We start from the raw sequence: 25,802 nt of genomic DNA, 5'->3' as shown, positions 1-25,802 counted from the left end.
TTAATGAAGTCATAAATTTTAAAACTTAGTTTAATGTTTTAGGCCAAGAAATTTTTTAAAAGTCCATTTTCAATTTCATAAAAGCAAATCCACCTATACACCTTGTTCTTAAAATTGGTCAATGAATGTCATAAAGTATAGGAACAACTATACATCCTCGAAATGGCCTACATATATTTCATTCTATTGGCTATGACATTAGCTTCTGGGGAGTTCATCAAACTGACCTTTAAGGGAAAAATAAAAAATCATTCTCTGCCTTTATATAATTGTTCAGAGCTGTTTAAGAATACTTGGGCATTCATCAATGTGTCCATAAATGAGGTAATGCTCCTTTTTGGCATTTTCTCAAACTGTTTTAAAGTGAAACTAATAAAATTAGAACTTATGACCTATCCTAATGTTCTTGTGTAGAACAAGAAAAAACACAGATGTTTAAAAATTAGTCTGCATTGCTGATGTTTCCCCCTAAAAGTTGTTGCTGAATAGAAAGACACTTAAAAGGATATGCACGAAGGAAGGGGGAAAAAGCATTTTTAAGCATTTACTACATGCCAAATACCAATGGCTACAAATTCAAAAACAAAGACAGTTCCTGACCCGTAAGAGCTTATATTTCATCGAGGAGACCACACACATAAGCGAGTTCAGCCTCAGGGAAGCTGGAAAGGCCTGGGAGTCCCAAGGGCTCAGTAGCACATCAGATGTCAAGGTCCAGGGCTCCTTAAATCAGATGGGAAGATCAGATGACAGTGCCTAGAGACCTAGAAGGGTTAGTGGCAGGCGTGTGGTCAGGCCCAGGTGACTTTAGGACAGCAATGGCAGGGCAGGTGGTAATGCCTGGTGGCCCTCCATCTTATCAAAAGGCATACAGTTGGTGGCTTCCAGAACTTTCTTCAATAAACAGGGTCTTGATGGCCATTTGAACGACCCTTAGGTGTTTGACCCTTGTGTTCTGATTTAGCCAGAGGGCATATTGGCCTAGAGTAGTCTCCTGCTTAAGGAGCAATAACAGATTCCTAATAGAACAAGCGGCAACTGTAACCACAGCAGCAGATGACACCTTAAACAGAACATGGCTGCAGAGATTGAGCTGAAGAAGAGGGAGAAGGGAACCACCAATGACAGAGCCAAGAAGCATGCAGGCAGGGCTGGTCCAGAGAAGGCAGGGCTGGGAGAACTCAGGTGTGAAAGGCACTCCAGCCATGACACAGCCTCTCTCAATTCAGTGTCATTTCCCAGGACCAAGCCCTTCTGGCTCTGAGGAAGACTGTACCCATTCCCATGTTTGTATGTGTGTGGGGAGGGAGAGGGAGGGGTGAGCAGGACAAACATGTTGGCAGTGAGTCTATTGCTTCGTTTTCTTTTTTACTTACTTTGTGATTATGTCCTCATTGAATCCTTCCAATTTAATTTAACAAATAGTTATTAAATGCCAACCATGTACAAAGCATCTTGCTAAGTGCTAGAGATACAAAGCCAAAAATAAAACAGCCTCTGCCTTCAAGGAGCTGACATTCTAGTGGGAAGAATCCAGCATGTGCCCAGATAAGCAAATTCAAGGACATGTGAGAATGTAAAAAGTCCTGGCAGCTATGCTCTAGTTATTAGAGACATTTTCCCACAGCTATTCCAACAGTTTTCATTTTTGTCAATTTGATGGGCATGAGGTGAAACTTCAGGGTTGTTTTGATTTGCATTTCTCTTATAATTGGTGATGTGGAACCTTTTTTTCAATTTCTTATATATCAGGAGTTCTTCATCTCTTTTGTTTCCTAGACCCTTTTGCCAGTCCAGTAAAAACCTATGAACTCTGTCTCAGGAAAAATGTTTTCAAGTACAAAAATTAAATATGACCAAGCTTATCTCTTCAGAGGGAAGAAACATGAATCCCTGGTAAACAGTAACTTGATTGACTAATTAATCAATTATTAAGAGCTTTCTACTATATGCCAAGCACTGTGCTAAGCAAAAAAAAAAAAAAAGATGCAAAAGATAGTCTTTGCCTTTGAGGAGCTTACTCTAATGGGGGAGACAACAAGCACAAATAAATATACACCAAGCAAGCTCTAGACAGGATGAAGGAGAAATCATTAATAGAGGGAAGGCTTTCTTGAGTAGAAAAGGCAAAAACCCACAGCATGGGTATGCTATTATCATACATATATAGTTAACAGAATTAGTCCAATAACACAACTGCTACTTTCTATAGTAAATTGTTGTTATTATTTTATTATCTTTCTAATGACATGGACAAGAATCCTGGTAGAGAAGGCGGAAGGGCTTCAGAGCTGCAACAAGAGAGAATGCAATGATTAAATCACAAGTCCATCAAAATTTCCTGAAAATTAGCAACCCAGGTATGGTGTCTGGATGTAGATTCCTCTATTAGGCAGAATATTTGATTAACCAGCACACAGATCCACATAGCAGGCTAACTGCAGAGTTATTCCTCAAAGTACAGGCACCCACTACATACACATAGCTACATAGAATTGTTTCTTAGAAATGAGTAGTTTTGTGGGCATCCTTCAGGTTTTCTGTCAGTAGGATTTCTTGGTCATGCGGCCTCTAGTCAGTTGAAATCAAAAGATCCATTTGCTCAGACATGTTCCCCCCAAATATTTCAGAAGGCAAAAAGAGGCACCTGAACAAAACATTAATAGCTCTTTGCCTTCAACATCTTCCCCCTGGACAGCTCCACCTTGATGTCTGGTCAGCAACTCATGCTCAACATATCTAAAGCAGGGCTCATTATACTTTCCCCCAAACCCATCATGCCTCCAAATTTGCCTATTTCTCTTCAGGGGGCACCACCATTCTTCCAGTCATCTAGCTTCACAACCTTAGAGTCATCCTTGATTATTCCTTTTCCCTCACTGCCCATATCCATCTCTCACATCCACCACCTTCTCTCTAGGTCACCCTACTTCTTACCACCCTACTTCAGGTCCTTACAACCTTTCACTTTAACTGCTACAAGAGCTTGGTCTTCTAGCTCCCAGTTTCTCCCCTCTCCACTCCAGCCTGTACATGGCTGTCAAAATATTTTTCCTAAAACACAAGTCTGACCATGCAAGTCATGGACATGCACTAAAATCTGGACCTCTAGAATAAAATACAAACCACCCAGCCTGGCACCTAAAGCCTTCACAGCCTGATTCCATCCTGTCCAGGTTTATTTCACATCTCTCCCCTTCTGTACACTACACATTTTAGTCACTTTGACCTATTTGCTATTCTCCAAACCCTCAGCCTCATCTCCTATTACTGACAAGCCTGAAAAACACTCTTGATCCATCTCCATCTCTTAGAAACCCTGGCTTTCTTCAAGGTTCAGTTCAAGTGTCTCCTTCTAAGTGAAGCCTTTCCTGACAGCTGTTGGTGCCCTCCCTCCTTAAATTGCTTTGCAGTTAATTTGTATATACTTCATTATGCTTATTCATACCATGTATATAACACTAATTCCAATAATAGGATATGGAAATTTATTTCCTATAAATCAATTGCTAGAACAAAGAGACCAAAAGGACTGAGGCACCAACTCACTAACGCAGCCAACAAGCAATTGATCTTCTTGACAAGTAGACAAATACGGCAGCCAAGGGCAGTGAGGGTTTAGAATTTAAAGTTGTAAGATCTTACAGAGAAGGATAATGAAGGGTTATGAGTAGTATCACTTTATTAAAAAAGAGAGAAACAGTAGTGGGAAAAGGAAGTCTAAAGAAAGCTGAGGAAGAGATCTAATTAAGCAAAATCATCCCAAGTGCATATAAGGATATAATGGGAAGGAAAACAAATAGGCAGAAAATAGGAAAGGTGGTTAAAAATGTCTACCAAACTCATTTCACCCTTGAAGAGAGCGGGACCATTTTGTTTGGACTATAACATTCAATCCCAGATGAAGAGGAAGGAGAAATAACATTGAAAAGAGCAAAGATGGGGGAAATAGTTGTGTTAAACATGTATACACATACATTGGTGCTGGAGGTGAGACAATTTTGAGGGTATCAATAGATTTTTAAGGCACATAGAAGAGAGACAGCAAAACTAGAGAGAGAAATCTCAAACATTCTTATTATTATCCAAAAAGGTGCATAAGAAAATGTCCCCAACTCTCAACTCACGTTCCTATTTTCTCATCTATGCACAGTTCTCAGGAGAATAATTTATACGTGCATCCGGGGCATCCTTGATACACGGATTACAAGGGAACAAGCCAAATTTCACTTGGAATATTCCACGTGTCATTTCTGCCATCACACAATTGGCTGAAAGGTATAGAGAATACGAGTACTCACTATGCTGATTATTTATTGCGGGGAAAAGGCATTCCATTTGGTAGACCAAACTACTCTCCTCTAACAAGGTGTTTCTTATACCAAAATCATACAAAAGACTTTGAAAGATGTAACAGCAGATATAATTTTGTTTAATGACCCCCCTGACTACATCAAGCAGGGTATAAAATAGGGAGGTGTTCTCATTAAAGCCGTTCACCACTGTCATGGAGATTGTTTAGAACAGAGTCCAAGTTGAAGAGAGATGCCCTAAAGTGGTGAGGTCCTCTGGACTCTTCTATTTGCAGATAACATTGTACTGATGGCATTGAGGCCCAGAAAGTTCCAATCCTCTGAAGATCCATAATCTCTCAAAAGAGTTTTGTGCAACTAACGATACAAGTAAACAATGCCTTAGTATCCCAACTGTGATATGAAGATGGTAGTGCCCTCCATCCTTAAATCACTTTGCAGTTACTTTATATATGCTTTGTTACATGTTATAATAAAACTAATTACAATAAGAACAGGACATGGACATTTATCTTTTGTAAATCAATTGCTAGAGCAAGGAGACTGAAAGAATCAACTCAGCCAACAAACACTTGGAGGGCACAACCTCCAGAGCTCACCCATCATTATACGAACACTACAAATGGATAGTTATCTGGGCAGAATCCTAGAAAAGTGGCTGGATTGCTTTGGAAAGCTGTCCTTTTAATGACCACAAACTTCTCCCTGAAACAAAGGCCCCATCTTTTTAACACCAATATGGTTCTGGTTGGACATCTAGGTGGCACAGTGGATAGAGTGCTGGGCCTGGAGTCAGGAAGAGTTCTCCATGAGTTCTCATCTGGACTCAGATACTTACTAACTGTGGAACCCTGGGCAAGTCACTTCATCCTGTTCGCCTCAGTTTCCTCATCTGTAAAATGAGCTGGAGAGGGAAATGGCAAATCACTCCAGTATCTTTGCCAAGAAAACCCCAAATGGGGTCATGAAGAGTTGGACAAACTGAAAAACATCTGTTTTTGTTGATGTTGTATAATGACACATAACGAAGACCAAAAGCCTCAGGAGAAATGAAGGCTTTTAGGAAGTTCTATTTTCCGGTAATTTTAGGCCAAAATTATCTATAAAAGCTTCACATGCCCTGAAGCTCAAAGGAGATGCAATTCTGAAGAGCAGAGCAGTGAGGCTCCAGTCTTGACTCTGACATCATGGAATAAATCACTTAACCTCTCAGTTTCCTTATCTGTAAAATGGGGATCATCTCATCTTCAGTACTCCCCTCTCAGGGGATGCTATGAGGATCCAGTGAGACAATATATGTGTAAAGTGTTTTCCAGACCTTAAAGGTCTTACATGATGGTAATAGCTGACATTTAGATAGTGCTTTAAGGTTTGCAAAGTACTTTATATGTCATATCGCTGGATCCTCACTGCAACCCTGGGAGGCAGGCACTATTATTATCCACATTTTGCAAAGGAGAAAACCTAGGCAAACAGAGGTTAAAGTGACTTGCCCAAGGTCACATGGCTAGCAAGTGTCTGAAGCCACATTTGAACTCAGGTCTTCTTGATTTGGAGTCTAGCATTCTATCTACTATACCTCCTAGCTGCACACATATAGATATCAGCTATCATTATTAACATATACAAATGAGCACTTCAATGTTTTTAATGCTATTTTAATCTTATCTTGTGAAAAATATTTCCATTTAGAAGACAGACTAGGGGTGAGAGACAGGGAGAGAGAAAGAGAAAGGGGGAGAGGAAGGTGGAGGGGGAAAGAAAGAGAGCAAGAGAGAGGGAAGATGGGGGAGAAAGAGGAGAGATGGGGGGAGAGGGAGAGAGACACAGAGAGAGAGAGAGAGAGAGAGAGAATATACAAATAAGAAAATTGGTGTTTTACATTAAGACAGAGAAACAAGATAAATGTCTAGGTTCCTCACTGAATGGGAAGAAGGTCAGAGCTGCATCAGAGAATATGGATGTGAAATCACGTTCTCCTCATAACCCCTGAGCGACCTTGGACTGGTCGCTTTTCTTCTCTACGGCTATTTGCTTATCTCCAAAAAGGAAGGGTTCAGAGGAGCCAGTCTAAGAGACCCTCCAAATCTAATGCCAGGATCCTAGGAAATGTGAATCTAAATGTTTCCACTCTTTTTCCAAGTGCCATTAAAATAAAGATAAGCAGCTCTCACAAATACAGTCAGTTCTGCTATCAGGACATATAGGTTCTCTAACATCTCCTCACTATGCAAAATTGCTCAATAAAACCCATAGGGTATATAGGGGGAAAAATGGGATGAGGAGCATGATACTCAAAAACTTCATCATCATTTTTAAAAAAAGATGGGCACCTAATCAATACAGTAGCACAGTTTGATACATATTAAAAGGTTAAGAAATACACAAACACTGTAACAAACAGAGGTTACTTTGGTCCACAGCTTCAGGCTGCTTCTAAGTCTGGGGCTGGGGCTGGGGCTTAAGGACCAGTCGTTCTCTGCCCCCCTCCCCTAGTTCCAATGCATCAGAAAACATCGATAAATACGGCTCTTCCCTTGAAAAAGTCCTGAAATCTGCTCGTGGAAGTGGGCATTGTAAGGGTTGTAGCTTGTGAGTTATCATGAAGCCAGCTGTTGTCTACATTCTTGCTGTTTCTCTCAGATGAAATCGTGCATCAGCAAACTCAACATCGAGTTATGTTCAAATTGTTCCTTAACGTATATAATTGCATCGGAACACACGCGAGTTCTCCTGGCAAGTTTGTAGCCAAACTGTACAAACTGGGGGGGGGGGGGGGGAGGGTGTAAGTTACCACACACTGTGACCAATCATAGCCAGGCACCTCGGTGGCTCAGTGGATCGAGACAGGAACCCCTTAATTAAAATTCAGCCTCCTTTACAAACTGTGCAACCCAGGGGCAAGCCACGTAAACCCGCCTGCCTCAGTTTCCTCAGCTGTAAAATGGGAATGATCATGGCACCAGGCTCGTCCTGAGAATAAAATGAGGTCTCTGCTAGGTGCTTCGCAAACCCTAATGCCTATATAAATAACGCATTAATATATCAAAGGGATTTTTTTTTTTGCTGTCTTCCTTTGAAGGCTTTAGGAATCACCTCAGGCACGGGTGTCAGTGGCTCTAATTTTAATTTCACACCTTCTCGGCAGTTCCAGTTAACAATAATTGAGAGAGCAGAGTTCCTAGGCGGCCTCGTCCTTTCTCTCCTCAATTCCTGGTCGCTGTTTCTCGTTTTTGAATTCCAGTTTCCGAGGCAAGGGCCTAAGAGATAAAGTGGGGGGCCGGGAGATGGGGAGAACCTGGGTTCTTCAAAGTCAAGCCCTCTGGCCTCAGTCACTAAGGGAGAGGGGAAGTCAATCAGTAAACATTTATTAGGCGCCCGCTGTGCGGCAGTGCGACCTTTGCGACGTTCCCAGGCCTTGCAGGCTCTTGGGGAGGAGGGGTCACACAATCTGAAGCACGTGGAAGACTTCTACTCTAAGAGCTCGGGGCACGAGCGCCTCTCGCCTCCCCGCGTGTGCGCCTGCGTGGCACAACAGGTGGCTATTGCTAAGGGCGGGGTCCGCGAGCACACACACACACCCCCCCCTCCGCTGACGCTGAGCCTGCGCGTGCGCTTACGCGGGCTGCGTGACAGGTGAGCGCGAGGCGCGGCTGGCGTCGTCATGAGGAAGTTGTGAGGCGGCGCTCGGCCTGGGCCGGGCTGGCCGAGGCGGGGCCCAGGGGTGGCGCCGACGCTGCCTCGTCATCGTCGGGAGATGACCGGGAAGCGACGTCCGGAAGGAGGAGGAGGCGGAGCCGCGCCGGCGGAGGGGACCCGGCTCTCGGGCAGGAGCCGAAAGTGAAGTCAGCAGCCCGCGAGGGCTCGGCGGGGGGCGTCTGCGAGCGCGAGGCGCGGCGGGGGCCGAGCCGGAAGTCCTGTCTCATCCTGCCCTCCCTCCCCGGGGGGCCGCGCGGCCATGGACGCCGCGGCGCTGGAGCGGGACGCAGTGCACTTCGCTCAGCTGGCGGTGCAGAGGGACCAGGGAGGCCGCTACCAGGAGGCGGTGTTCTACTACAAGGTGCGGGCGGAGCGGGCAGGCCCCTCACCTGATGAGACCCCATCCTCAGCGTCCCCTCCCCCCTGCTGTGTGCTGGGGACCCTCCGGCCTTTGCTTTCCCCCGGAAGCTTCCCCACTGATCCTGGGAGCCCCGAAGCGGGGAGGGGACCCCTGCCCCGCGTCCTCTCCCCCTTCCGGCCCCCCGAGAGCAGCCCTGGAACTTCCAAGTTTGTCTGAAGCGGTCGGGACCGTATTAGCGTAAGGAGGCCGAGGTGGCTCAGCGACATTTTGGGGTGACTGAGATTGGAGCTTAGGGCTAACCCTAAATGCGCTGACGTCGGTCTGGAAGCGGCCGGCGTCCAGATCCCTGCCCTACTTGGGGACCCCTCCCGAGGCTGCCACTGGCTCCGGGCAAAGACGCTCGGCCCTCGAGGGGGCCTCGGCTGCTTCCTCCGGGGAAACCGGCCTCTGAGTGCGTGCCCCCATCATCGCTGAGTCTGGAAGCGTCTCAATCCTTGGGAAGTTTTCTTACCTAAGAGCTCGTACACCGGCTCCCCCCGGAGGGACCGAGTGAAATAAGAGCCTGGGCTAGAAACGGAACGGGATCATTGGAGGCAGTCAGGGTTCGCTACCAACCTCTGAACTACTAACCAGTAACTACTGAGGCTCGGACGCTATCGTGGGAACACTGGTGATATTCACTCATCAATGATGTAGCAGTTTGACAAAAGAGGTTTAATTATATTGTGCTTATTAATGGAATAGACTGAGATGACACATTTTTTTTTTGAAGTGTAGATGCACCTTAATCTTAAAGCAGACCAGACTTTAAAATGTATCTCCGAGTAATATTTTTAGAAGAGAAGTAATTTCTTCTCCCAACTTATGGTCTGGGCTGTATTTAACCCTTACGGTTCAGGTAATTGATTCTCCCAACTCATTCTGTATGTTCCGTGATGCAGTGTCAATGCCTTTAGTGTTATAACGAAATGTCATTTTCACAATATTGAGAACGTTAGAATTATTAGGTCCAAAAAATGTCATGTTCAACACAAAGAGGATCTTTGGGTTCAGGTGTGCATCTTTTTTTTGCAATAAGTTTATGTTGTTGTTCTCAACTGCAATGACTGTTACTGAACTGGATAGGCTCCTCTCTCATACATGTCACAGGAGACTGTCAGCTCCCCTCTTTTTCCATGCTTAGCAGCAGAACCAGCGGCAATATCGAGTTGCAGTGAGTACCTATGCCCCTAGTAGTCACAGTATAATTAACCACTTCATTTAATTCACACCACAAAAAGAAATTATATAAAGTGTTCTATTTAATACAAGAAAAGTTCTTTAACATGAACTAGCCTTCATTTGCTTGGAAAAATTATGGAAATTATGGAATATAATTTCTTGTTATCTAAACATAGTCTATTTAGGCTGTTTTTAATAATAATTTGGTTTTTTTGGTGTGTAATAATTATGCCTAATTTCCCCATATTTTGAAAAAATGTATGATATCAGATTAGGAGTATTGATTAAAGCAAATATTAAACATACACATTTCTATTACTTTAAGAAAACTTATCCTACACACTTGACAGATGTACTTTGATGGTAGAGAAAAATTGAAGTTATTAGAAAGGGAACAAAAAACAGTTGACTAGATTATTATTTACTTTCTAATGGAGAAGTACTGATTTGAAAAGTTTATTCATATAATCCAATTTTGATATTTTCGTGAGAATGATGAATATGGAAACCTTTAAAGATAATTCAAATTGTAAGCAGTGGTCTTTTTTGTTCTTTTAAAAATGTCTTGTTTTTAGGAAGCTGCACAAGCCTTAATTTATGCTGGGATGGCAGGATCAAGCCTAGAAAACATTCAAGATAAAATAAATGAATATTTGGAAAGAGTTCAAGCTCTTTATTCAGCAGGTAAGTGAAGGACTTTGTAATTATCAATAAAATTACAGATCCACTGTTAAAGGAAACTTTTTTTAAGCTCATTAGCTAATAATAAAGATCACATTTCTATAGCACTTTCCTTTCTACAAATATTTCTATGGGGAGGCAGGTGATGTGGATATTATCATTTTATAAATGAAGTCGCCGAGACCTGGGAGAAGTGGCATCCCATATCTAGTAAGGAGTCACTAAAATACAGCAGAGTTTTTTTTTTTTATTTCTTTCTCCTACTTCTTGCTACTTTTTTCAAAAGGGCCTATTTGTGGTCTGGAAGACTTGTGCTTTTACATATAAGTTAATTTTACTCTTTGTAGTCATTACTGTTTTAATAAAAATACCAGTTAGTTATTAAGAAAATTGTGACTAGTCAAAATTAGGAGGTACGATTTTTTACAATCCTTAAATGTTAACAGTTAACCTTTTCAAAACCATGTTCATTTTCAGATTAAATCTTCAGGAAATATTGCTCTTTTATAAATTCCACCCACAGCAGGAATGGAGAACATTTTTTCAATCAAGTCATAGAAAAAAATTAAGTTACACATAAGTTACACTGCAGAAGCAGTGATGTAGTCTACAATACCAAGTGTTATTTTGTAGTTTTCTTGTTTTCATGGGTTGTCATGACCAAAGGATTCATCACCACATGGCCAGTCTATGATGCAAAGCTCTACAAAAATAAGACTCAGTCTCTTGCCTGGACTGTAAATGAAGCCTTTGACAATAAAGTAGAACCTGCCAGAGCTTGTGCTCCCCTGGTTACTTGAAGGCTGTCCCATGATAAAGGATCCATGGAAGACAGTGAGGGAACAAAGATGGGAAAAGCCCCTGGACTAAACTAGTTGTGTCCAGAGGAGGTTTTGGCTGGAATGGTGAGAGGGTTAAGGAATTGATTCTCAGAGTATCCAAAGGATGTGCCAAAGGTGTGGAAAAGATCCCAGACCTTATTGCTACAAAAAACAGGATGACCAAAAGAAGATTAATGACTCCAACACATATACCTAAATTTCCATCTTTATAAAAATTTTATGAGACTAATTTATGTGCACAATATGCACATAATGTGCACAATATCATTGGTGAGAATTTTACAGGGGAGACAGCAAGATTTTGCAAGTGATTTTCCACAGTAGCCCACATCTTAAACATCATACAATTCTCTAAAAGATATAGAGAATACAAGACCCCACTGTGCTTATGGTTGACTATAAAAAACATTTTGTTTGGTTGAGCAAAATGCCACTTTAAAGTCCCTCCTCCAACCAGGTGATATGTGTATGTCATACACATAAATATATATATATATATATATATATATATATATATATATATATATATATATATATATATATATATATATATATATATACATATACATATACATATACATATACATATACATATACATATACATACACACATATAAAATCATTTTATTTGGAAGGAATTTTGCTACATTTACATTTATATATATATATGTATATATAGAGAAACCTTTTTCTCTACCAAGTAAAATGTTTATATAATTTAATTTTTGTAGTAATGTTATTTTTATAATACATTTTATATATTATTGCGTATATATTATTTATGTATTTTTGTACATACTGCAAAATTCCTTGAAAGATACTGTTAACGACAAGAATAACTAACTCTTGGATCGTTAATACCATATGAGACATAAAAGGGAGACACACCATATGTTTGCCAAAGGTGTTAGGTGTTACAAAGGGGATCCAACACTGAGTCCAAGTTGGATTCCCTATAGATCAGGGGTTCTTAACCTTCGGTCTTAAAACCCATTAGAAGTCTGATGAAGGCTGTGGATGCTGTCTCAGAATAGTAGTTTGTGGTCTACATTCATAATTGGAAGAAATGCTAAATTTCAGCTGGAGGTTAGGGAAAATGTCATTTTTTTTTCCCATCCCAAGTTCATGAACCCCCTGAGATATATCCATGGGTTAAGAACCCCTGCTTGTAAATGGTGAGTTGCTTCTATTAACAGTCACATTACAGTGACTGCATCAGGCCCTAGAACATTGAAGAGGTCCATAACCACTCAAAGTTTGGCCTAACACTGGAAAAACCAAATGGATAAAGAATGCGCAGTGTATAGGTTGAAATGGTAAACAACCTTTAGAATTCATATATATTCACATATCTTGGGAAAGAGATTGCATAGATGGGAGAGGTTTTGGCCTGAAATTTAAAGAGAGATGAGTGGACTGGGTTGCCTGTGGGCAAGTTCTCTTTATGGCCCCAAACTTTTCTTTGGAATAAACATTCATCTTTATTAATACCACTGTTATACCAATGTTTTCATGTGGTTCTATCTTATGGGATACCACAGTCTCTAAAGATTTACCAGAGGGCAATAGAAGGGCAACTGGTAATATAAGTAGGCTAAATACGTTACTAACAAGGCACTCTAAAGATCTACAGGAAAGGATATCATCGAAGATATGTGTGAGCAAAAACATTGGCTATCCACATGACAAGAGCAAGATATAACCACTGGAAAATCCCTGAGCTTTATTGTTTTCTTCAGGTTGCCAAAAGAAAAATACTCCCAGCATATTATTGGGTGAAACCTTTGTAGCAAATGTGGGTAGACACAAACAAGAATTACATGAACTAGGCAGAAGTTACAGTCTGTCAGTGGACATAAACCTGCATCAGTAAAACCACAGATGCATTTGAGGATGTGCCTCTTCGTACATATGTAAACACATGCATGCATGCCATTTAAAAGGAGCTAATTAAGTCATGATAGGCCCTGATCTTTTGAGTTCCATCTGGGTTTGCTTCTGATAAACAGTGTAGAAAAAACTTTCCAAGTGGACACTATGACCTGAAGGAGGCTACTTTATTTTCCAGGTTGGCCCCACTTTTGGGGGAGTGTGAGATTACTTTTAACCATTAATGTATTCATCAGTTATACTTTGTTGGTATTCATAACCAAGAGTTCATTATGTGTATGTGTCTGTGTAACTATACAAATAATGTGTAATCTAAAGGAACTGCTATTTCCCACAAGTGCAAAATGACAGGTAATCAGGAACCTTATTTTATAATTTGTTTTTATTTTTACAGTCCCTTTCCTTCTGGAATTAGCAAGGCTTTGTTGTAACATAAATAAAATTTTGTTTGCACAGTGGAAAATGGGGTAGGGTATTTCCCCCCTCACAATTTCTCTCTTTTTTTCCAAGGGTATTAATTAAGTAGCAAAAATATCTTGAAGAAAGGTTAGGTGAGAGCAGAGATAATGCAGTGTTATTGTTCCAGTAGCAGTGAGCATGGTCTGCCCAGGGCACAATTATGCCCCTCCCCCAACCCCTGTGAGCCCTCTTAGCCACCCTGGGTAGCACTGTGCACCAATTTTTAGTAATTCTCACATTTTCTGTATCAAAGACACCTTTGATAGTCTGTGGACCCCTTCTCAGAATGTTTCTAAATAATTGAAGAAAATGCTAGATTTCAGTTAGAGATTAGGGAAAATTAGCTATATTTTTTTTTCCCATCCAAGTTCATAGACTCCCTGTAATCTTTCCATGGACCAGTCTTTGGACCTCAGACTAAGAACCCCTGTTTCAAAAGTTTCAGTAAGAGCAGTTGAATAGGTATGAAAAGGGAAAATATATTACTCCTAAACAGTACTTTTTTCCCAACTAGACAAGAAAATTGGATTCAATTTGGGAGCAAAGAGGAGCCAGGGTAGCTCAATGTTGTTGTCAACAGATACATTTAAGACCAGGCAGTCTTACATATTTTTCCCCCAGAGGGATTTAAGGGCTTATTGTCTTGTGACAGACACCTTTAAGAGGTTTGCTAGTTTTCTGTCCTGTCTTTTCCAACTAATTCAGAGCCTCAAACTTAATGCAGTGACTTGATTGCCCTGTGACTGTGCTTTGGAACTACACAGAGGCAGAAGGGTGGGCATGGTCTCAGAAGGAAAAAGCAGTGTAATTACACTCTGCCTTGCCCAGAGGGGGCAGCCTCAGCATGATCAACCACCAAAAAAATAAGAGGAATACTAAATAAAAAGGGATAAGTGTGCCCTCGTTGCCCAAAAGTAAAATCTGAATCCTGAATTATTCTTTATGAACATTAGATGTGTAAAAAAAAAAAAAAAGAACCTGCCCTGTTCCACTGACCTAATCTAGTTAAGCAGTCAGTAAACATTTATTAAGCACTTACTGTGTGTCAGGCACTGTACTAAGTGCTGGGATACAAAGAAAGACAAAAGGCAGTCCTTCCCTCAAGGGGAAGTCTAGTGGGGGAGGCAACATACAAATAAGATACGTACAGACAAGCTAAAAACCGGATAATTTGGAGGTCACCTCAGAGAGAAGGTACTAGAATTAAGGGAAACAGAAAAGTCTTCCTGTAGAAGGGGACTTTTAGCTGGAACATGAAGAAAGCCAGGAGAGAGAGAATGCCAGGCATGAGGAACAGCCAGTGAAAATGCCTGTAGTTGACAGTTAACATGTCTTGTGTCAGTGGATCTCCAAGTAAGGGTGGGAGGGAATAGGAGGCCAGACTGTGAAGAGCTTCAAACACCAAACAGAAACAGAGAATTTCAGAGCTACAGTTTACTTATTACTGATAAAAGCAACCCTTCAGAGGGAGAAATTCTGTGGGAAGAAAAAAAATACTGTTTGCAAAATTTAGGATGGGAACTGAGGACTGCTAAGAGTCAGGGAACTTGAAGAGAAAATTATTAAGAAAAAATTATGGGCATAAGTGTGCTTTTTAGTACACGTATCATAAACAAAATTGGAATTTGCTAAATAGAATTAGAAAAGGAGTTTTTTGAGTTTTCCTCCCAAGCCTTAAAATTGAAGCAAGAAAAATTCAAGCTCTGTTATTAAAATATGCCTTTTCTCAGTCTGCCTAGCTTTTTTTTAAAAAAGGGTAATTGGGGAATTTATGGCAAAGAATGTCTTAACTAACTTATCACAGAGGTGTAGTGCTCTTAGTAGCCATGTTGCCAGTATCCCCTTAATAATGCCTATTTTATTTGGTCCTAGTTCAGTCACAAAACTCTGACCCTTTGAAGCCAAAACAGCAACTGGATTTGGAACGTGCCCGCTTCCTAGTGACACAGGCTTTTGATGAAGATGATAAAGGCAATGCTGAAGAAGCTATAGAACTATACACAGAAGCAGTGGATCTCTGTCTGAAAACAGTATGTTAAGCTAGCAGTTAATTTGGTGGAATTATGTTAGGGTAAGAAATTCTTCCACTTACAAGTGAATCACACTTAGAAGTTGGCTGGAAAAAATTGTAGTACCTGTACTGTCAGTTGCAGAATACATCATTTCTTAGCTTTCCACTCTATGTCCTGTTAATAGTTTTTTAGCCTATATTAACTATTACATAATTATTGGCAGTGATACTTAATAGATGTTCATTTAGCCTCAGTTTCCTTATCTGTAAAATGGGGCTAATTTTTACTCTTTCATGAAAGCCTTAGTCTTAGACTTAATGATGGCTTGGAAGTGGTTGTAGGGTCTTGGAAGCTATGCCAGTGGTGCATGTCTTACAAAGCTGGATAGTTGTCCATGTGAGCCAAGCAATGGGCAAGATATCAGTCAGGACCAGCTTAACTCAGTAGAGATACACTTTATAACCATTAAAGATGGTTGTTCATTTAAATTAGTGTAGAAACCTAATAATGATTCTTAATATGTTAAAAAAATAAAATAAAGAGGAAAGAAGGGCAGCTACATGGCGCAGTGAGTAGAGCACCAGCCCTGGAGTCAGAAGGACCTGAGTTCAAATTCGGCCACAGGCACTTGACACACGTACTAGCTGTGTGACCTTGGGCAAGTCGCTTAACCCCAATTGCCCTGCCAAAAAGCAAAAAAAAAAAAATGTTGTTAAGTGTTTGGAAGCATTAAGGAATCATTAGGCAACTGTTTTTAAAGTGCTTTTAAAATGAATGAATGAATGAACTACAGGTACTACTTTTTAAAAAATTCTTCTAAATCCTGGTAGCTAAAATTAACTCAGTAGGGGAAGAGCTAACCATCATGATCTAACTCCCCCAAGTGTGATTATATTTCTTCCATTTGTCAGGCACTGAAATAAAAGGTATAGCTTGGGAATGCTTTAATAGTTTATGAAGTTTCTATTGTGAGTTACTTAATGTTTACAGAGTGGCACTTAGTAATCAATTCAACTGTTAGGTATTTATTTCTCAGTGGATAAGGGCTCCTAAAATGAGGTAATCTGATCAGAGTGGGTTAGGCAGTGGAGATTGGGGAACTGGGGGAACTTCTGAATTAACTCTGTCCAGTAGGAGGCATTTCTTGTGCCTGCGGTAATGCTATTCATATTGGAAAGAAGCTCTCATAGGAGCCTCCGGCCTAGGTAGGTACCTGAAGCATTATTACACCAAGGGTAACAGTGATGGTAAATTTTACAATGCCTACCATACAGACTTTGCTATCCAGAATTTTTGTAGCCCTCTAGCCACATTAGCATAGTTCTAGGTTAAGTAGTCTTAAATGCAAATAGACAAATTTTTAAAGAATCCAAAAATAGTGACTTTAATTTTCCTTTCTTGTTTTATTTCTTCTTATAATTAAAATATTAAATAAGAATCAAATTTATTGTAAACTGTACTTACAAGTCAGGTCATTGCTAGTGTGCCATGCTAAATGTATTAACTTAGAGGTATCCTAAACCATGCAATTTCTGTGGAAAAGTTTTTTCATATAACCTTAATTGTCAGCTTATCCATTTTTCCCCCTCAAGTCTAATGAAACTTCTGATCAGTCCTTGCAAAGTAAACTGAAACTGTTGGCTCGACAAGCACTGGATAGGTAAGTTGTTAAATGACCTTTTAAGTTCTTAATTGATTATTTTATAGTGGATGGAATGTTTTATCTAGTTTCACTTTTCTAATGCAGGTTGCTCTTTTATTATAGTCCTGAAATTGTAGTGTCCACAAAGTTGGAATTTGAAACAACTTAATTTTTGTATGTTGTTACTCAGCTGCTAGAATGTGACTGCCATTAGTATCCTATGAGCATCTCCTCTTCACTCCTATCCCATCCCTTTAACGTGTTCTTTGTTAGTGCTTCTGGGATGCTTGGTTTCTGTTTCTGTTGCATTCTGTGTTTGATAGAGAATAGCTTACCAACCAATATTTATGGAGTGTAACAGAAGCATCTGTGATAACTAGGCTGCTAGTCCTGCCCTCTTTTTTATTCCTCTTTGTCTTGTTAAATTTAAGAGATTTTTTTTAAAAAGGAGTCCAGAGCTATTACCAAAAATTGAGAAATCGAGTGTGAGGCTACTTGGAATTATTTCTGATCAAGTAACAGATATGGATGTTAGATGAACATGGTGCATGTTGAAGAGGGGTCATAAAAGGAAAAATGAAGAGAAATGCCCAAAACCTCCATGAATAGCTTATAATGGGAGAATCTGGGTAATGATAGAAAATTTTATATGATCATAATGGTTTTAAGAGGTTTAGGACCTAAAGTTAATTTTCTTTCTAGGAAGGCATAACCTAGAGGAATTATAACAAAATTTTCTGATTTTAACTCCTATTTTAGAGCAGAAGCATTGAAAGAATCTATGTCAAAGCCATCTCAAAAGGACAAACCAACTGTAGTTAAATCAAATCAACCAGTCAGAACATTTTTTCCACTGGGACCTGATTTTTCCTTGAGTGATAAACCTCAGACAGTTAGAACTGTGCAGTCAAGTGAACCACAGGGGCAGAGATACACATCAGAAGAAATAGAAGTGCTCAGGTACGTCAAGAAATATTTTATCACTGAAAGAAACAAAAAATTATTGGTTTTGTACTTAAATGGAATGTGTATATATTTGATTACTAGATATTTTGTGCTCAAAATTTAAGGTTCTAGAACTTCATGAAAAAAGTTGCATGGCATTATCAGCTCTGGTGTTCTCAGCTCTGCCATCCTCAGCCAGTTCTGATCTATTTCACTTTAGGGGAGTACTTAGATCAGTGTAACCACAAATCTATCAAAACATAAAGTAGTTTGCAATAATCATCAAATCTGTTTCTAAAAATGAGGTAAAAGTATGTATGTAAAAGTGAAAAGAACCTACTTATTTTATGGCTTTAAATTTTTCCATGATAATAAGATAATATTTCATTGTTTGAGAAACAGTGAAAGTTGTATTATTTAGTGTCACCGGTTGATTTGATCTTTACCACCTTCGGTTCATTATACAAGTAACACCTTCCTTTCTAGACTGTGCTGACATAGCTAGAATATATAAGAGGCTATTTGAGTTGGAACCTTCAGCATAATTCATAATTCTGGTGGTGATTCTGTCAAATAAACCTAAAAGTTATAAGTTGCTGAAAATATTAGATTATTTTCATTTTCACTTTGGTGAGTAGGATATGTATTGTAATAGTTTTTAAAAATAGTTCTAAGTAGCCTCTACGCTTGATTAATTGAATTCATTAGTTAGTATTTATACAATACTATATAAAGCTGTAAAAGATTCCTTAAGTATTTATTAAACACCTACTGTATGCTAGTGGTGCTGTGGGATACAAAGACAAAAATGGAATGTTTATAACCAGAAATCAAGCTGATTAATTATCCTTGTACTCTCACAAACTATTGTTTTGTGAAATTGCAATCCAGCTACAGGACCAAACAACATAGGTCTCATAGTTTTTTAAGAAACTAAGAAATATATTTTATTGTTACATAACCTTATATTACTTCCAAGTTTTAATATGCTTATCAATATTATATAATAAAATGGACTTTACAATTTTAGACTTTAGTCCAACAGAACTTTTGTTTTCCTATAGAAAGACATCTAAAATAAATGGTATTGAGTATGTTCCTTTCATGAATGTTGACTTGAGAGAACGCTTTGCCTTTCCTGTGCCATTTTCGTAAGTATTATTTACTGATTTTTTTACTCCAAGTTTACTTTATTAGTAACCTTGTATTAGTATTTTTCCTAGTGCTCTGAACTGCCAGTTTTGTTTAATTCATAAAGTTAAAATTTATAATTCAAAAGAATAATTTGGCAGGAAGGGGGAATGATTAAAAAGATTGGGGCAAGAGAGAATTGAAGACATACAGAAGGTTGCCAAAGGTTCACTTCTAACTCTTTCAGGGTCTTGTTCTCCTATTTATTTAGTCTCCCCAAAACAACTAGGAGATTGAGCTGACTACATGATTGTAACACACTTGTATAACAACTCAGAGGATTTCTTGTCCACCTCATCCTTGAACAAGCATCTCCTCTACAGCATTCCCTACAAGTGATCATCCAGCCTTCACTTGAAGACCTCCAGTGAGGAGGAAACCACTATCATCCAAGGTGTCCCTTTCCACCTTGGGACAGCTCTCATTGTTAGAGAGTTTTTCCTAATGTGAATCCTACATTTTCTCTTCAGTGTTCAAAATTGCTCCTGGTTTTGTTCTCTGGGGCTAGGCAGGACAAATCTGTTCCCTTTTCTATATAAAAGTCTTTCAAATACTCAAAATAGCTGTCATGACCCTCTCATGTCCCTAGGCTAAACATTCTCAGTGCCTCCTTCTGATATACGTATGGTATGATCTCAATTTCTTCTACTGTCCTCATCATCCTCTCCTGGATGCTCTCCAACTTACCAGTGTCCTTTCTAAAATACAGTACATGCTACTGGGTGTGATGCTCCATGTGCATCTGACCAGGGTTGCGTATAGCAATACTATTAACTCCCTTGTCCTGGGCATAGTGCCCCTCAATGCTGACTAAAAACATGTCCTTTATTTGGCTGCCATATTACATGTGTTACTCATTGAGAATTTAAAGATTAAAGCCCAGAAATCTTTTTCAGAAGTCCACCAGGCCTCTTCCAACTTATGAAATTGATTTTTGTTTTGACCCCAATATAGGACTTTATCTTTACTCTAATGAAATTTTATCATACAGGAGCATCAGTTTTTCACAGTCAGCTAATAACATTTACTAAAAGCATACTTTTATGTGCACAGCACTATACTGGAATCTGTGGAAAAGAGGTGTCAGACACAAGGGCCATAACACTTCCAAGTGTGCCCTGAACCAGATTAAAATGTAGTTCTTGTCTGATTGTACATGTGGCTTAGAAGTCAATATGTGGCCCACAGGCATCCTCATGTGGGTTAGTGGCCCCAATTTCTCTTTGAGGTTGACCCCTCTCCTATGTAGGATATAAGAATAATAGATAATTAACTAGAACCTACTGGGCCAAAAGGAAACAGCTCCATGGAGGAAAGGGTCCTTGAAAAACAAGTAAAACTTGTAAGTTGAGAGAGGAAGGACAAGAAACAGCATGAAAACAAGGGAGAGGAGTGTGTTGAGAACCGTGAAGTGACGTGTGCCTCATGAAGGGCTTGTGTTGACTGGAAATAAAGTTGGATAGGTTGCAGTGAGTTCAAATCATGCCTTTGAAAGTCAGACAGAACCCTTTAGATAAGATAAGGTAGTGAATAGGGAGCCATTGAAGTGACAAAATAAAGGGGTTCTCTTAGAAAGACTCATTTATTACATAGCATGAATTGTAGAAAGAAGAGGAGCAAGCTAAGAGACGGGCCCAAGTATGAAGGTGAGTGTCTAGAATAAAGTGGGAGCAATGGGAAGCAAGAAAGAATGGATAGAACTTAGTGATAGATTTGTTGTGGCAAAGTGAAAGAAGGGGAAGAGTCAGAAATTGAGTTGACTTTACTATACAGCCTGGAAATCTTTGCTGTCTCTGAGGTATTTCTGTTTCATCGTAATATGCATGTAGTTGGCACTTCAGGAAGTAATGTAACCATTGCCCCTGTTTTTGAGAAGGCAGGTGAAAACGCTGCCTGTGGAAATTGCATTCATTGCCTTCTGAATCAGGCTTTCACGTTGTAAATTCATTCCAACATCAGATACACTGCAGCAAAAACAAAAGCATATGTACTTATTCAAATATAGACGAATCTTTGCTTGTCCATACCTTTATTACCATGACTCCATCATTGTGCATCATCAGGTTGATAGGACCTAGATTTTGGATCTCAGAGTTACAGTTGACCAAGTCAGTTTGTCGGGAAAGTCAGCTTGGTTAGGAGTTGGTGGAGGCATGATGGCGAGGGGGATAGTGTTTGTTTTGAGTAGTTTGGGTATATTTTGGTCTTTGATCCTGCAATTGTACTGATGTAGTCCTTCAGCCCGTGGTCTAGACCTTAAGGAAGACCTGAGGACACTGGGACTTGCCCAGGATCCCATGGCCAGGATATTTGGAAGGCAGGACTTGAACCCAGCAGGCTCTCTACCCTCAGTGCCACTCTTCTCAGGGCTCATTTCAGTAGTTAGGATTGCCCAATTTAAAAATAGACTTTGGGTTAAGAAAGTGAATTTCAACCATAATACTAACTTTATTTTTTTTCTATACCTCAGTGATAAATGTGGTAAGCTACCATTATCACCAAAACAAAAGGCAATATTTTCTAGATGGGTACGGCCAGATGATCTCACCAACAATCCTACAATGATCTATACTGTATCCAGCTTCAGCATAAAGCAGGTAAGCTTTTATTTTTTGCACAAAGTTAGATTAATTTAGAAACTTAAAATAATAATTTCTGTTTTATTTAAAGTTTTCTTAGTTTTTGATTGCATGTTTAGATTTGGGGGGCGTGGGGACAACTACAATTTCATCAGTGTGGGGAATTTTGTGGAGGCTTTGTCCTTCAGTTCCTATCAGCAGCTCATGTATAATTGATATTCTTAAAGAGTTGCCTGGAGGCACTGAGAATTTAGCAGCTTGCCCAGGGTCACACAGCAGCTATGTGTTAGAAGCAGCTGTCCTAAATCATCTGGCTCCAACTCACCTTTCCACGACTTGAACCCGCACGGTCTTGGAAAGTTCTGTGTCACAAGTTCTGAGATACTGAAAACATATTTTCTTTGAAAATTTTGTTTTCATTACAACATATTGGTTTTATAGCAGATTTTAGGTCATAAACTCTCCAGTTTAACTTTTTCTTTGTTTTCTGATTCACATACCATATTAAAATTGAGTTATCTGAGATTTTGACTTCCAACTTTGACAAAGAGTTAGAAAAGATGAAAAAGAGAAACAGGTTTGTCTAAATTAGTATTTCAGTAGCACGATTGTATTGCTTTAATGGAATTGAGCATTTAGTATGCTTGTGTAGGCGTAGTTTCTACTGCAGTATTCAAAGTTTAGTGTTGTGTTATGCCATCTATTTGTAATTATTCTGAAATAACTTCCATAAAGCATTTGAGAATTGTTTTGATTTTTCTGGTATTAGTCTGCTTTTGATCAAGCTATGTTGTTTTCCTCTTACAACTTTCATTAATGGGAAAAAAGATTAATGGGTATTACAAGTAGGCTTGTTATAGAATTATTTTTGAGTTGGACAAATATATACATATGTTTTAATATTTTCCTTTTATCACTAGACAATAGTATCAGATTGTTCCTTCGTGGCATCACTAGCTATCAGTGCAGCTTATGAGAGACGGTATAATAAGAAATTAATTACAAGGTAATTAATGCTCTTTCTACTTTGAGAATTATTTGTAAGTCTTGCTTCAAAATAGTTAATTTAGGGTGTATCCTCACTGAGAAAGTGGCTTTGCTCAATGATGATGTTATGACCTTTTTCTAGAGGTCTGGTGGATTCTTTTTAAATTGGAAAATAAGGTAAATTATCTTGAGAACATGATAAATGTGTAAATAAATGTATACATACCTAAAAATTTATGCTACACATCTAGCATTACACATGTAATGTTCATTTTTTTCTTACAATGGCATTGTGAATTTGGCCAAAGAAAGCAAGGTTGTTATACAGTATCAAATTTTACCACGGTATTATTGAATTCTTTATTTGATAAATTACAAAACATTCTGATTAAGAAATTATAAAATTCATTTCAGAAAGACATTTTTCAAATGTCTGCTGTGTGCAGCATGGGGCAGAGACAAAAAATAGCCTCTGTCTTTAAGAACCTTACATTCTACCATGGGGATATAACATATATACCAAGTGATTTCAGAAGGGAGAGAACTTTAACAACTGGAGGAATCAGGAAAGGCTTCACATGGCAGATGGCCTTGAGCTGACCTTTGAAGGGGCAATAGGAAGGCAGAAATGAAGAAGGGCATTCCAGGCATGAGGGACAGCCTCTGCAAAGGCACAAAAGCAGGAGACGGCCTATGCAGGGCGCAGGACAACTTGTAGTCTAGGTTGGTTGGATGTCTGTAAGAAGGAGCAGTATGAACTAAGCCTGGAAAAGTGGGTTAGAGCCAGATGGGTAGGGCTTTCAAGGCTGGGCCTCAGCCTGCATTTTATCCTAGAGGCAATAGGAAGCAGCAGAGCTTCTTGAGCAGGGGGTATCATGATCAGACTCGTGTTTTAAGAATGGCAGTTTGGCAGCTTTATACAGGGTACTAGAAGCAGAAGGGCCAGTTGGAGGGCTCTTGCAATAGCTCATATGAGAGGTAATAAAGACCTAAACTAGTGTAACACACCAGTCGTAGAGAACAGAATGGACGCTTTGATGTTGTGGAAGTAGAATTGACAAGACTGCAACTGATCGGGTGTGGACAGTGCACGATTTAATAGTTGGTATTGGTAGCTATGGAAAGAATAGTTTTAAGTGGTGTCATTGGAAACCAGATTACGAGGGGTTGAGAACTGAATCGGGTAGGGAAATGGAGGCAGTCAACATAGATGATTTTTTTTTCCCCCAAGGAGTTTGTTGTAGAAGGAAAACAAGATATGGGTTGATAACTTAGGGATGACCGGCTCAAGTGAGTGTTCTTAAAGAGGCAAAGGAGACGCAAGTATGTTTTTAGGCAGCAAGGAAGGATCCAGTGGAAAAGGACATACTGAAAGTGAATGTGTGAGAGACAGAAAGAAGAGAGAAAAAAATTGAGGAGCCAGTGAAAGAATGATGTCCAAGGGTCCAAGGAGAAGGGTTGGCATTGATGAGAGAAGAAGGGCCAATTCTTTCTTCTAGAATGGAGCAAATGAGGATGGAAAAGGGGGATGATGTAGAGGGGTTTTAAGCTATCGAATAGAGGAGAAGAGGAAGCTCTTAACTGAGGAAGAAGCAAGGTCTCAACTGATGGAGCAGAGAGTAGAAAGAAGGAAAGGTTAGGTATTGCCACTTTGGAGAATGTGGTAGTGTCAGTCAGGGAAGTGTAGAGTAGGTAGGTCTCAGCAAAGGTAAGATCATGTAGATTTGTAGAAGAACCATTAGACATAGCTCCATGACTTGTCCAACATCATTCAGCAGTGCACAAGCAGAATGGGAGAAGGTAGACTGGGGAAGCCCAAGGTTGGAGTTTGTTGATAGATTGGGAGAACAAGAAGAGGTGGAGGGACTAGAGGGCATAATGAGGATGAAGAGTAAGTTTGGGAAGAGCTTATGTTTGGTGAGAAGAATTTCATCATTACGGCTCATGGCGATAGGAGTGAGGTAAAGGGTGCTGAGGTAGAGAAGAGATGTAGGTCATGGAAGTTGAGATCAGGGCATTTGTATATTGAAGTCAATATGAGGGCAAGGATTGTAATGAAGAAGATGGTTGTGAGGCAAGTATTGAATTCCTCAAAAGAGAAGGGAGAATAATCTGGCAGATTACAACAGCAAAGATTCGAACTAGGTGTTCTAGATGGACAGAGTAAATTTCCAACGATGGGGCACTGCTGAGTAATAGTGTCAAAGGGACAGTCTAGACTTGGCAATGAGGAGCAAGGAGTGTACTGGCTCCTCCTGGCCTTGGTTCTCACCGAGGGCTGCAGAGATGACCAGATTTCCATTATTGCGTTGAAGATGCACATAAGATAATGAAGATGAAAAAGTTGAAGGTGAAAAGATCAAGGATGAAGGGGAACAGGAAGATTAATAATAGAATGAAGACAGTTCAGGGAGGCACAAAGGAATGGGAAGGATTATAGCGGCGTAGACTTGTGATAGATAAGAATGAGGGGAAAGGCTTTAGCTTGCATCAACTCCGAATCACGAAAGAAGTGGAGCAGGAGTTAGGCATTTGCCCAGCATCGAGAGAAGGAAGATACAGTTGATGGGGCCCCATCCTGCAGGGTTCTATGATGAATGAACACAGACTCAAGGCAAGAGTGGTAGTGAGTGACAGTTTCCTTATCTAGTCACTCCAAATGCAGGGGAATTAAGGGTGGAAGCAGGAGCAGATCTGTCTAGATAAGGGGGTCAGGAAATAGCTGGTGTTCCAGTCTCCCTTTGAGATTAAACTGCTGTCCTGAAGCCTCCTCTGAAAAAGGTGGGCAATGAAGTACTCTCAGAAGACAGCCCACGCTTCCTACCCTCTGATTCCCAGGACCCATAAACCACTTTGTCTGTGGCAAATGTCAGTCCCCTTCAGTACAGGTGTAAGTCCAAACACTTAGGACCTGTGGTGAATTTAAAATAAAATACAAAACCACTTATGAAAATAATAAGATTTTTTTAAAAAAATTTTA

General features: G+C 39.8%; 1 protein-coding gene across 3 annotated transcripts in view; it reads left to right on the top strand.

The window, feature by feature from the left end:
* Window positions 1–7,927: 7,927 nt before the first annotated feature.
* Window positions 7,928–25,802, top strand: part of CAPN7 (calpain 7) — a 43,738-nt gene continuing 25,863 nt past the window's right edge. Inside the window, exons 1-8 of one of the 3 annotated variants that reach the window (XM_036760004.1) lie at window positions 7,928–8,373; window positions 10,170–10,278; window positions 15,339–15,496; window positions 17,071–17,138; window positions 17,880–18,080; window positions 19,130–19,216; window positions 21,727–21,853; window positions 22,756–22,841. In XM_036760004.1, the coding sequence (XP_036615899.1) occupies window positions 8,272–8,373; window positions 10,170–10,278; window positions 15,339–15,496; window positions 17,071–17,138; window positions 17,880–18,080; window positions 19,130–19,216; window positions 21,727–21,853; window positions 22,756–22,841 (938 nt within the window). In that variant the 5' untranslated portion in view covers window positions 7,928–8,271. Of the gene's footprint in view, window positions 8,374–8,794; window positions 9,086–9,570; window positions 9,587–10,169; window positions 10,279–15,338; window positions 15,497–17,070; window positions 17,139–17,879; window positions 18,081–19,129; window positions 19,217–21,726; window positions 21,854–22,755; window positions 22,842–25,802 lie in introns of those variants that run through there. The other 2 variants (XM_036760005.1, XM_036760006.1) reach the window with 2 other exon arrangements.

The sequence above is a fragment of the Trichosurus vulpecula genome, chromosome 5 (genome assembly GCF_011100635.1).
Source record: "Trichosurus vulpecula isolate mTriVul1 chromosome 5, mTriVul1.pri, whole genome shotgun sequence".
In the NCBI taxonomy this organism is placed as follows: domain Eukaryota; kingdom Metazoa; phylum Chordata; class Mammalia; order Diprotodontia; family Phalangeridae; genus Trichosurus; species Trichosurus vulpecula.
Note: the sequence above shows the minus strand (reverse complement) of the source record. Positions and strands in the feature narration are given on the sequence as shown.